Consider the following 12,916-nt stretch of genomic DNA (forward strand, 5'->3'; position numbering starts at 1 on the left):
CAGCCGCACGTGTCAGAAATCACAGCGAGCGTGAGCCAGCTGGGAGACGTCTGGCAAGTCGGAAGACATCAGCAACAATTAAAGACAGGCACTGTCAGGTGAACTCTGAGGGCTCGGGGGACGCCATACCTGCCTGTGGTGGTGTCGGCCCTGCCTTCCACTGTGGAGCTCTTCTCCTGCCCGGGGGCCAGCGTCACGGTGGAGGTCGTGTCTGCTTTTGCGATAGTCACCTCTTTGGCCTTGGAGGTCTCCTCCCCACAGTGGGGACAGTAACTGGCATTATTGACTCGAGAGGCACAGGCTTTGTGGAAACGGTGAGAGATGCTGCTCTCGGGCTGACATTCCATAAAATTACCCTAAAAACAGGAAGGCGAGAAATCATTCTTTTAATTGGGGCTAATACGCAGAAGAGCAAGCAAAGCCCAGAACTGAGCGCTGTGTGGGGGCAGGAAGCCAGAGCCCGGGGGGCTCCCAGCCCCTCTCCGGGTGAGGAGAAATGATGCCCTGCGTCCACCGGGGCCCCTCCCAAGGCACGTCCGCACACATGCTATTTGAAGGAGAGAAAATCCCCATCCCCGCGCCCCGAGGAGGCCGAGGCCTTGCTCTCCAGCTGCTCTGACCAGGGGATGGGCTGCATATAAGTCCAAAGACGGACCCACGGAAGACACACGCAGAAGAGAATCCCAGAAGCGAAAGCCCGAGGAGGGCGGTGCTGCCAACAGCCCCTGGCAGAGAGCGCCCGACACCACGCCCTTCGGGCAACCCGACCCCAGGCCGGGTGCTGGGGTGCGGAGGACCCAGAGCAGCGCCCTCCCCGGGAACCTCTTCTCAGCAGAAGCAGAAAAGGATGATGAGGGTGGGGAGGGCACACAGGCGTGGCGTCCGGAGAAGCCCCTGGGGGAGAGGCTCTGGGCCCAGGAGCACAAAGGGCCACACGGAGACCAAGTGAGGGCCATGTGAGCCACGTGAGCGTCTGTGGATGAAGTCACTGATGGAGAAGACCCCGGAGGCACTGGCGAGCAGGACGCAAAGGAGGGCCAGGCGGCCCTGCCCAGGTAGACACGTGAGCGGCAGGAAAGGAGCCGGGGGCCCAGGTGCCCCCGGAGGCCAAGGGCAGGAGTGGGGCCGGGAACTCACGGCGGTGCAGAAGTAGCCGCAGCCGGGACAGCACTGGTGCTTCACCATCCGGCCCCGGTGGTCTTCACACAGCACCAGGAGCGGCGCCTTGCTGGACGGGCGCATCAGCTCATGCTTGACCACGCTGTTCGTGCACCTGCCCAGCTGCAATCAGACGAGACCGGGTCCGCCGCTGCCATGCCACAGGGCGGGAGGTGGGGGGTGGGGGCCAGGAAATCAAAGTAGGAAGGCGGCCGGGTCCTCCGTGACGTGATGAGGGGCTGTGCCGCCGGTTCACAGACCAGGGGGTCAAGGCGGCCGCATGAGAACAGCCTGGGCTGGGGGCTGGGGCATCGAAGGGAACAGGATACATGCCAGGCAGCACGGCCAGCAGCGGGGAGCGTAGAGAATCCGCAGGACCCACCAGCACTCGGGGGGCCCGCCTGCGCCCGCTGTCGCCCCGGCGCCTTCCAACAAGGACCCTCGCCTCCTGGCAGCTGGTGCGGGCAACGCACCCCCAGCCCCAGCTTCCTCCTCGCCTGCTCCTCAAGGGAGCCCATTCTCAGAGACTCCATGGAGCCCAGAGATGGGGAGGGGACGGGGCCAATGCCCCCAGGAAAGGGGCCCAGGAGGTTCTGAGGCTGGAACAGGAGGCCACGAGGGAGAGCACACAAACAAGCTCTCAGCACCAGAAACAGGAGGGAGAAGTGAAATTTCCATGGAAGCGCTGGGAGACGGAGGGAATTTTCTAAAGTAAAGCGAAAAGTCAAAAATGTGGAAAATGGAGAAGAGGTGAGAAGGCTGGAGGTCCGCAGAGAGGACCCGGAGGGGTGGGGGGGCCTCCAGAGACGCGGACGGCCTGAAGCAGACGGGGACGTGACCGGGACATGAGAGGAAACTGCGCCCGTGAAGCCGTGGCGACAGGAGAGGATCGGCCCAGACCTTCCCCCAGGAACCTCCCCTCTCAAGGAGCTGCTGAGGCAACGTGTCCCCCGCTGAGAGGGACCCACCCATGTGTCCAAAAACGCTACAAATTGAGCAACTCCGTCAGTTTGGGGTGGAATCGGTAACAGGCACAAGAAAACAATGAGAAACGAGATAATTACTAACTCTGAGAAAAAGGAAAGGTTGCTCAGGAGAGGAAACCCCTGGCTCAGCTGTGGATGCTTCCACGAAAACAGCAAAGAGGCTCCCGCCTCGATCGACGGAGGGAGGGACAGACAGATGCAGACCGCAGTGAGGGGGAGGCAGGGGCACCCCTCCCACAGTAAGAACCCTCAGACAACACCTCAAAGGAGAGGTCAGGAAAGGAGGGTAGAAAGCAGGTATTTGAGAACATGGAGAAAATCCCAGGAGGAAAAGTAAAAGGGGCCAAGGGTTGCTTGGGGGGAGGGACCCTGAGACCCACCCGCAGCCCACGTCGCGGACATTCAGGGTCTCCAGCAGCGGGTGGGGGGGCAACAAACAGCCACCAGGACGCCCTCCACCACCACCAGGAGCCGCGAGGCCGTCAGGGGACACAGGTGGAGGCCTCTGACTGGCTCAAGTACACTCAGCGAGGAGGAAGGTCAGCGCAGAGGACCACAGCGGCAAGGGCCGTGGCCTCTCCTCGGGACTTTCGGACAGCGACACCGACCGACGTCTCTAAGTGCCCAGAGTTCTGTGCCCATCAAAGTGTCTCTCAAAATTGGAAGCAAAACAAGGACTTTTTCAAACAAACAAAAGAGAATTCATTATGAGCAGACTTGTGTTACGGCGGGAAGGGTCCTCGGGCACAGGGACTGTGGTGTCAGAGAGAAATCAGATCGGAACAGAGAAAGAACGTTCTGGATGCAGTTTAAATAAAGGGAAACAAGAGACGATTATGGTTACTCAGTCTAAAAGATGAGTATGTACAAAAATAATAGCACATATGAAACTGAAACGTATGACAAAAGATGGGAGACAGAATTTGGGCCCACGCATGTAAGAGTCTTACATCACGTGTTAAGTGGTACGATATCAATTCAAGCAAGACCGTGATAAACTACGTACGGATGCATGTTACAAACTCCAAAGCAACTGCTGAAAATGTGAGGAAAATATGTAAAAAATAAAGCCAACAGTGGAATAAACTGGAATCATAAAAACTTTCAACCCGGGACTTCCCCGGTGGCTCAGTGGTTAAGAACCCGCCTTCCAATGCAGGGAACATGAGTTCGATCCCTGTCCGGGGAACTAAGATCCCACGTGCCTCGGGGCAGCTAAGCCCACGCGCTCTGGAGCCTGTCAGCCACAACTAGAGAGCAGCCCGTGTGCCGCAACAAAAGATCCCGCATGCCACAACAAAGACCCAGCGCAGCGAGGGGGGAAAAAAAAATTCAATCCAAGAGGCAGAAAATGAAGAAAAAGGAAGAAGAGATGGCAGAACCCTTAGCACTATTAAGATGTCAGACTGGGGCTTCCCTGGTGGCGCAGTGGTTGGGAGTCTGCCTGCCGATGCAGGGGACGCGGGTTCGTGCCCCGGTCCGGGAGGATCCCACGTGCCGTGGAGCGGCTGGGCCCGTGAGCCGTGGCCGCTGGGCCTGCGCGTCCGGAGCCTTTGCTCCGCAAGGGGAGAGGCCACAGCAGTGAGAGGCCCGCGTACCACCAAAAAAAAAAAAAAAAAAGATGTCAGACTGTAACCCAACTATGTTGATTAAGTGCAATGGGGATGATCCACACACACCACTGGGAAGACAGAGACCATCAGGCCCTGTGCAGGACACGCTGTCTAAAGAGACCTCCAAACATACAGGCAGCACAGGTCCAGCGGGGGGTGGGGTGGGGGGTCCTGTGTCAGCACCAGACACCCCAAATCCCCAAGGACACAGTGGACCCCCAAGAAGGGGTCACGTAAAAATGGCCCGAGCTGAAGAGTCGAAACCCCTCCCTCGCACAGAAATCAGAGGAGTGTGTTGGGGGCACGATCGTGTGCATCTGTCACACGTGTCACTCATGTGATCTGAGTCACTCATGTCACTCATGTGACTCAGAGACACACACTCAGAAAGGTGACCTCGAGTGTGTGAATTATGCCTCAATAAAGCTGATGGGAAGGAGACACAGGACGAGGGAGCTATTAGCTCTGAGGGGCTGCTACCAGCTAAGGCCAAGGCAACCTGAGCATCGAAAGAGAAAAAATATTTTGGGGAAAATAGCAGCAGCTTAAGAATTTCCTGGAATCCCACAAAAAAACAGAGCAACTAGACAGCAAAACCAAAACCCAGAGATGACATTTAAATCAAAACCAAAGGCCACAGGATGCGTGGGCCTGCTAGACGCTGGTGCCTGGGCAGGAGGAGGGGGGAGGATGGGCAAAGAGGGACACAGCGAGGCAGTGTCTCGTGGACCCAAGGACCGGGGGGCAGGGGGGGAACCAAGAAACCAAAAGGTCCTCCCTGGGGCTGAGAAGAGCAGGCGACCTGGGAGAGACCCTGCCCAATCCCAGCAAGTCTGGGGCTGCCTAAGACCTGGGGCCAGTGCGGGCCAGCCGCCAGGAACCCTCAAACCCAACCTGCCTGGACCCCTTCTAGTTCGGGGCACGAGGACATCAGGACAAAGCTGAGTTGAAAGTGAGCAGGACAGGGACAAGAGAAATGAAGAAAAGAGAAGATCGAGAACAGTGGTTCTCAAAATCTCCGCGTTCAGTGTTCTTTTATACCCTTAAAAATTACCAAAGGTCCCAAAGAGCTTTTGTCCAAATGGGGTACGTCTATCAATATTTACCATGTTAGAAATTAAGAGAGAAAATTTTAAAATATTAATTTGTTTAAAAATAGCAATAGGGCTTCCCTGGTGGCGCAGTGGTTGAGAGTCCGCCTGCCGATGCAGGGGACACGGGTGCATGCCCCGGTCCGGGAGGATCCCACGTGCCGCAGAGCAGCTGGGCCCGTGAGCCATGGCCACTGAGCCTGCGCGTCCGGAGCCTGTGCTCCACGGTGGGAGAGGCCGCAGCAGTGAGAGGCCCGCGTACCGCAAAAAAATAAAATAAAATAAAAATAAAAATAGCAATAAATCTATCACATAAAGAACGTATTTTAATTTAAAAATCACTTTTAAAAAAGTTAATGAGAAATGTCATTGTTTTATATTGTTCACAAAACTCTTTAATATCTGGTTTAATAAGACAGATGAACCTCATATCTGCTTCCGCATTCAGAGCAGACAAATGTGGACATTCTTCTCTGACACCACAGCAAAACTCTACAAGGGGTAGTTTCTCAAAAGATTTGCTACAATGTAAAAATCTCAATCCACTGTCCACAAGTTTAGTACCGTTACACTAAAATCCATCCATGTGTCTTGCACTGTGAATGATTTTGTAACACTATGAAAATCACTCATTCCCTGAGTTATACAGGTCTTACAAACGTACAAAATGCCCCTGTACACTCTGTGAAAGAGTAAGTAAAAAGGCACTTAACTTTTTAGTATCGTTATAAAAATAGTTTTGACCATGCATGTCCCCTAAAGGAGTCCAATATGAAGAAGGTCCTGCAGGCCAAGGGGTGGGGGTGGGGGGGGTGAAGCTTCAATAATAATAATAATAATAATAATAATAGTAATAGTAATAGTAATAACAGCAACAACAATACAAAGATTAGAACCCGTCAAATCTGTTTAAACACGTGAGTTCATAATGATATTTAAAAAGTAAGAACTGGCCAACCTCAGAAGAGGACAGAGAACAAATTCATTACCTGAACAACTGGGAAATAAAGAGAAAGGCTCAAGCACCAGCGCGGCCCTTCCTCTGAGATGTTCTGCTGGGTAACAAAAGAGCAGACGAGATGACAAGGCTCTTTATGAAACCACCCAGCTACTAAATGAGCAGTAAGCGACACAACATCACCGTTTTGGAACCTCTGATGAATTAATAAATACAGGCATGAAGACTCAACAGCTGCCAACATCAGAAAAAGAGTGGCAACCAGATATCACGAGCCTTTATCTTGGACTAAACTCCCCTCAGCTGAGCCGGGTCCACCTCTGTATAAACTGCAGGCAGAGGCGCTGGAGGCCCCGTGAGCATGGGAGCCACTGCTCAGACCACGGGGTCAAATGGCCTGGCTGCTCCACACATAAAGGGAAAGGAAGAGAAAGGACAAATGGGCAACAGCGTCTAGGGACACCTGTATGGCTGGTGAAACCACTTAGAAAACAGAAGCCGGGCAGCAGCTATTTGGGGCCAATTCCATTTCCTGACCCTGGGAAACGGTTACCAGAGTGCCCACCCTAGACAGACTCATTAGGCCGAACATTTGTCTTGTATTGTCTTCTGGATTTATATTTCATTTTACAACAAAAAATTCTGCATGTAACAGGTTGAAAAGAGAAAAGACTGTGAGTTCCTAAGATGAACTTTGGGGAGCGGTGGGGGGGGGGGGCACCGGAAGGCGTCAGGGCACCAACTCATTACTCGGAAGAGCAGCAAAAGAGACCACAAAGTCACTAGTCGTGCTGTGAACCCAGGATGAAGCATGTTTCAGGGGCACAAACAGCCCCAGCAGGTGAGGAAGCTCTGTTCCAGAGACACCGGAGAGTCACTGCAGGCGGAACAAGAGAACCATGGAGCCGCCACCCCGCAACCTCTCACCGGACGATGGATCGAGGGCAGGAACTCGACCTCACAGTGGCCCCGCCAAGGCCGGCCGGGAACTAAAGGGAATGACCGGCCCTGGGCCAGTGGCGGGGCCGAAGGAGGGTGGGCGAAACCCACCTGGATTCAGCCAGAGCAGAGAACAGACGTCTGACCACCAGCTAGGCGTCACGTGATAATGGGAATTACTGTTACTTCTGTTACAGGAGACAAGGGCTAAACGCTGGCTCAAAGCCAAGCGAGCAGAGCAGGACAGATCCAAGTGCTGGCGGCTCAGACGCCAAGCAGCAGGTTCAGAAGGTCATCTGTAATGCTCTCACCACGGACGGTTCTTCTACAGAAGGTGACGGGGCCAGTGGAGAGGCTGCGAGCAACGTCAGGTGCAGCTCTGCCTCTCACCCGTCCGTGTCCGAGTTCACAGCAAAGTAGAAAAGCCTCTGGGAAAGCGTGACCTCAGCGGAGCAGCGCCCGCAGCCATGTCAGCCCCCAACCACCACTCCTGCCCGGCCGCGCACGCAGCACCCCCCTCCTGAGCAGCGCCGGTGCTGCCGGGCAGGGCCCCCTCCCACAGGAATGCGAACCCACTCACCTGGTGGTCCACGCTCTCCGTGGCCATGCACTGGTTGTTGGCCAGGGTGGCGATCTCTCGGCTTTTCGGTGTCTCCATCCGGCAGCTGCAGAGGGGCACCTCCTGAAGGCCGTCCGTCTCGCCTACGTCGGGACCGTTGGCCAGCCCTGCGGTCACACACAATGCGTGTCGCCGCCACGGCCCACAGAGCTTTTCTACACTCGGCCCCACCCACCCCACCTCCGCAGGGCAAGGAAGCGCGACACAGCCCCTGCAGACATGCCCGCGGGCAGCGCCCGTGAGCCGAGGTCCAGGAGCCAGACCGCCCAGGACTTTTGCTTCCCAGCCAGAAAGCACTCGTCTTCGTCACTTGGTTTTAGAATCGCATCCACGAAACAAACGTTCAGTTCAACCTGAAAGGGTCTGAAGGTAGCTTGTCTACTGATCATCTAGAGCGTTCCTCACCCACGACAACAGCGCAAAGAGCCTGCTTATTAGGCGGAAGGAGGAAAGAATTGGGGAACATAAAGAAGAAAACCAGGATCACGAAGGAAGTGCTGGGCACAGCACATCACCGCCTGACCTGACTTACGGGCAGGGCAAGGCGGGCAGCACCAGGAGGAAGGCAGCCCACGGCTAGGCCGGCTTGCAGTGGGGACAGAGGCCGGTAGCCAGAAAGACCCCTCGACCTAGCCATGAATTCCAAAGGAAGGCGCGTTTCAAGTTCCTTCTTGTGCAACGAAGTAGGGGTGTAGGGTAAGCGGGGGTCCCCACAGACACGGCAGGCCGGCTTGCCTGGAACCCCATGAACCAGGACCCGTCCCCACCCTCCGCACCCATCCAGGTCACATGGCCCTTTCTCCAAGGAGCCCCAGGCCCCCTGCCCTCCTGCCCAGCCTCAGGTCCCACCGCTGCCCCCCTAGAGGGTCTGGAACCCTAGCACTAAACTCACACAAAACTGTGGGACCTGACTCATCCTTCCAAAGTGCTGACACCCCAGGTCCTGCGTGACTGGACACATCCACGGGTCCCTCCAATGGTGGCTGTCAATCCAGGGAACACCCTCAGGGAAGCACCTTACATGGTGCCCCGCAGCCTCTCCTCCTCCTCCAAGGGGCTCCCGCCAGCATGGCCCTTACTTTTACCAGAAGCTGAACATACACATTAAAGGCAGAGGCCACCTCCCTCGCCCTCCAGGGCTCAGCTCAGACAACAGATAGGGGCAGCAGGTGCCCCTGCTGTGCTGCCCTCTCACCTCTGACCCCAGGCAATGTGGTAAAACGAGCACTACTTGCCGCTGGTGTCCAAGTCGGCACCTTCCTGAGACAAAGCTAAGAGCAGGTTTAGAAACAGTAATCACAGACGTCACTTCATCGGGAAGGAAGGCATGAGGTGATAACTGGAGAGGGGTTTCTGCTCTGTGTGCAGCAAGGAGAGCGGCTACTTCTCTGACAGACAAGCCTACAATTTTCTTCTTAAGCTAAAGATGTGATTTCCTAAACTAAACAAGTAAACCAAAAGTCCTCTAGTGTTCAAAACGCTAAAAGCTGCTTATTTGTCCTTTAAAGAATGACTGGTTAAACCCTGACAGCAGCAAAAGCCATGGGCTGTAAGTAACAGGGATTTTACATTTTCCCCATGTTTCATTTCAAAGAAATTTTTCAAAAGAGCCAAACAGCGATTAATGAATTTCCACTGGTAAAGATTTTCAGACAGCGAGGAGTGTGTGGCCCCAGCCCCAGAGCCAAGGACCCCCGGAGCTGCAGTGCCAGGGACTTCAAGGCCCGGCTCCAGATATGCCACCATGGGGCACCACCAGCTCAACACATTTCCACCAACACTGCTGGAATCAGGGATCATAAAAAAGCCACGTTGTGTAGAACGACACCACTGGCATGCAGCCAGGGCACAGGGTCACCTCCCACTGGGAGCCCCATACAAACATGCATGGCTCACAGGACTCCTGACCTCGGTGGGCAACTGCACCCGACCACTGGGGCTGCCTCACTAGAGCACCACGGGGACACGGCACACTGGCCCCGCGTCCTGCCCACTCGGCACCAAACACACCCTCCCCCACCCCCGCCGGCTGGCCCTGGCCACGCACGCGCTCACCTTCTGCATCGGAAGCCAGTGTGCCCTTGACTCGGAGATCCAGGGAGTCGAGCGAAACCTCCATGTACCCCGTGCCGTCGCTGGGTGCCATCTGCTCTGCGCTTCCTGAAGACGATGCGTACGCTTCGGAACCTGCGTTCAAAGGCACACACGTCAAACACGGTGCGCTGGGGCCTCACGACCCACGGGAGGCACCATGGGACGCTCGCGAGCCGCTCAGACAACAAACACATACAGCACCCGGGCCCCCACCCCTCGCTTCTGCTGGTTCCCAGTTCCGCACACCCTCCCTGGGGAGAGGGCAGCCGTGTCGAGGAAAGCAAAGGTGTGGGCATGTGGAAACACCTTTCTCTACAAACACACCAGCTAGATAAAAGCTGCTCAAATAATCAAGGACACATAAAAACGTCGTGCACATACATTCTGTGAATATTACTTTAAAAATATAAGCGTAAAATCTGAAAGGCAGCTTTGAAAGACCAGCTGATGTACAGCAGCTAAAGAAGCCCCAGACGTGCAGCGTCACTGTGGAACCAGCCCAGCCTCAGACACCTGGGCTGCAGGATCCACAAGGAAAGGCTGCAGGGCCGCAGAGAGCGTCCTCCTGTGAGAAGGGGGTTTACGAAGTACATCACCCACCAAAGGGCAACACAATCTGAACACGCCCAGGAGAGGAATGTGTATAAGTGAGGAGGCTCCTGTCCACAAGTCCCAGGAGGCCCACCCGGGTAAACGGCCATTCTAAGGGCACTTCACTGAGGAAGCCTGTGAAAATGTGCATTTACACAGGATAATAACACCACCAGCAAAGGGCAAATGCCCAGAGTTCAGAGCCAAGTTTTAAATACTTGTCATCGACATTATTTCAATGATGGGAAATGAACGAGCCATAACACAGAGAGGTTTGGTGCCCAAAGACTCTGAACTCAGGCCACAGTCTGAACCTAGATCTCAGACAGGAAGGAGCCAACCACCAGCGAGAAATCATCACCAATCTGAGGAACTGAGTAGCCTTTGTGCGATTTTAAACACTTCACAGGAGGAAATAAAATTTAAACTCCCGTTTAAATAATTATTTAGGCAGGCATTCTACACATTACACACAAAATGGTGAAGATGAAGCCTCTACCCGAAACAACTTTTAATCTTGGCTCTACAAAGGCTTTTGCCAGTCGACAGCAGAAACCACATGGGGAATTCTGATCTTGGCTAATGATTACTGGTTGAGAGACAAGGAAACGTGAGTGAATGAGAGGAGGTTCACGGGACACACACGTGTGCATGGTGGGTCAACAAACCCCACCAGCCACCTGATTCCAGTCTGAAACTGACTGCCACACACGGGCCTCCAGCAGCCCTCTGCATTTCAGGGGCAGCTCTGTAAACCTGCTTCTCTATCAGGGGAATCTAGAAGAATGCTAAAATAACTGTGCAAGACAGAAAGAAGTCCTACAGCTTTGCGGTGCTGGTATAGAGAAAAATCAATCAATAAAACAGACTAGAAAGTCTAGAAACAGCCATACAGTGACTGTCAACAAAGTTTCGAATGGTTAAGTGAAGAAAGAAAAGTCAATGCAACCAATGGTGTTGGAACAGCTGGAAATGCACAGGCAAAAAACTGAGCTGCCCGACAAAACACACACACACACACACACACACTCAAAGTGGATCAGAGACACACATGTACAGGCTAACTATAAAACTACAAGAAGAAAACATGGGACAAAATCTTTGTGTTGTGGGTTGGTTAAGTTGAAGATTTCTGAGATCATAATAAGCATGAATTTTAAAAGAAAAAAATCCATAAATTAGACTTCAACAAACATTTTTTATAACTTTTAGTAGGTGCACATACTTGCAAGACATCTATCTCTCAAAAGACTTGTATCCAGAACACTGAAAGAAGTCACAACTCAGTGAGAAGATATATGCTCGGATTTTAAAGTAAGCAAAAGGTATAAAAGCATTACTAAAAGATAAACGCTAAGATGTGCAACCTCGTTCTTTGGCAGGTAACCGCAATGAGACAGCACCACACACCAACCAGCAGCACTGGAATCAGAGACTGACCCCGCGCAAGTGCTGCGGGGGTCAGTGCGGGGCTGGACTGCTCCCGTGCTGCTGCGGGAACGCAGAGCAGGGCAAGCACTTCGGGAAACAGCTGGCAGCACTGAGACACACAGCAGGACCCAGCCACTCTCCACTCCTAAACGTTTACCCCAGATAAACGGAGCATCTGCTCTAGAAACACGTGTACACAAACTCCTCAGCAGTTTATCTGTAAGGGCCAAAAACTGGAAAGAGACCAAATGTCCAACAGGTGAGGGATAAACAAACCAGACAGCTGCGTGGAACACCTCCCGCCAACAACAACACGACAACGCTCAGTCGCTCTCGGAGAAGCCGGAGAGAAGGGCGCGTCCGTAAACGCTCTCCACAGCGCCAGCCCGTCTGCGGAGACGATGTGGAGCAAAGGTGCCCGGGCCGGCGGAGGGCTGGCTGCGGAGGGAAGGTGTCCATCGCCCAGCGAGGGTGGCAGAGGTCTCCTGTCACACGCACGTGGTGAGGCTCACCAACCGAACACCTCAGCAACACACACTTCATGCTACGCCAAGTCCTCCACGGCAAAGCTGCAAAGATGGGGCCCCTGGGCCACTAACTTTGACATCATGCCCTTCCCAGCTGTCCCTTTAACAAGGCTACCTCCAGATCACGGGAATGTGAGCAAAGGGCTGAGAGCCACTGTGTGGACCAGGGCCTGGCCTGCACAGGATGATGAGGGCGGGACACAGGGAAGGTGGAGGCGGTCAGTGTGCGGCCATACCACCGGGGCCTGCTGGAAGGAGACCCCCTGACATCACCTGAGGGTCTCTAATAAAGCTGTTTCTGATGTGGTTTTTTTTTATTTTATTTTTTTTGTGGTTCGTGGGCCTCTCACTGTTGTGGCCTCTCCCGTTGCGGAGCGCAGGCTCCGGACGCGCAGGCCCAGCGGCCATGGCTCACGGGCCCAGCCGCTCCGCGGCACTTGGGATCTTCCCGGACCGGGGCACGAACCCGTGTCCCCCGCACCGGCAGGCGGACTCCCAACCACTGCGCCACCAGGGAAGCCCTGATGTTTTTATTTTTTTAAACAGTGGAGTCTTCTGTTCAAATGAAGTCCTACACAGAACCCCAACCCCAAGCCCCCCACGGCCCGCTTCCACCCGGGGTCCTGCGTGTGGCTCCATGTTTACCTAGCACGGAGCAGGGCTTCTTTTTACTTCTCCGCCTCCTCTTCCTTGCTGGCTTGATCCAGGGGCTGTCAGGCTTCCCTTTCCTCTTGAGAAACTTCTTCTTGATGCTGGATTCAGAACTCTGAGAACCAAGGGAAAGGAACAGAAAGAGCAAAGCATGGGTGCTCTGAAAGCAAAAGTTCTGTTTTCTTGCTGTATCGTGATAATTCAACTAGAAGATTAATTTCACTTTTAGACATTTTTCTAGGTCACATTGTTTTTTGT

General features: G+C 54.1%; 1 protein-coding gene across 7 annotated transcripts in view; it reads right to left on the reverse strand.

The window, feature by feature from the left end:
- Nucleotides 1-12,916, reverse strand: part of EHMT1 (euchromatic histone lysine methyltransferase 1) — a 146,794-nt gene that overhangs the window by 37,814 nt on the left and 96,064 nt on the right. For all 7 annotated transcript variants that reach the window (XM_067040201.1, XM_067040200.1, XM_067040199.1 and 4 more), the window contains exons 8-12: nucleotides 12,653-12,773; nucleotides 9,420-9,551; nucleotides 7,326-7,471; nucleotides 1,138-1,281; nucleotides 130-356 (exon numbers count right to left, since the gene is read on the reverse strand). In XM_067040201.1, the coding sequence (XP_066896302.1) occupies nucleotides 130-356; nucleotides 1,138-1,281; nucleotides 7,326-7,471; nucleotides 9,420-9,551; nucleotides 12,653-12,773 (770 nt within the window). The remainder of the gene's footprint in view (nucleotides 1-129; nucleotides 357-1,137; nucleotides 1,282-7,325; nucleotides 7,472-9,419; nucleotides 9,552-12,652; nucleotides 12,774-12,916) is intronic.

The sequence above is a fragment of the Kogia breviceps genome, chromosome 8 (assembly GCF_026419965.1).
Source record: "Kogia breviceps isolate mKogBre1 chromosome 8, mKogBre1 haplotype 1, whole genome shotgun sequence".
NCBI classification, from domain to species: Eukaryota; Metazoa; Chordata; class Mammalia; order Artiodactyla; family Physeteridae; genus Kogia; species Kogia breviceps.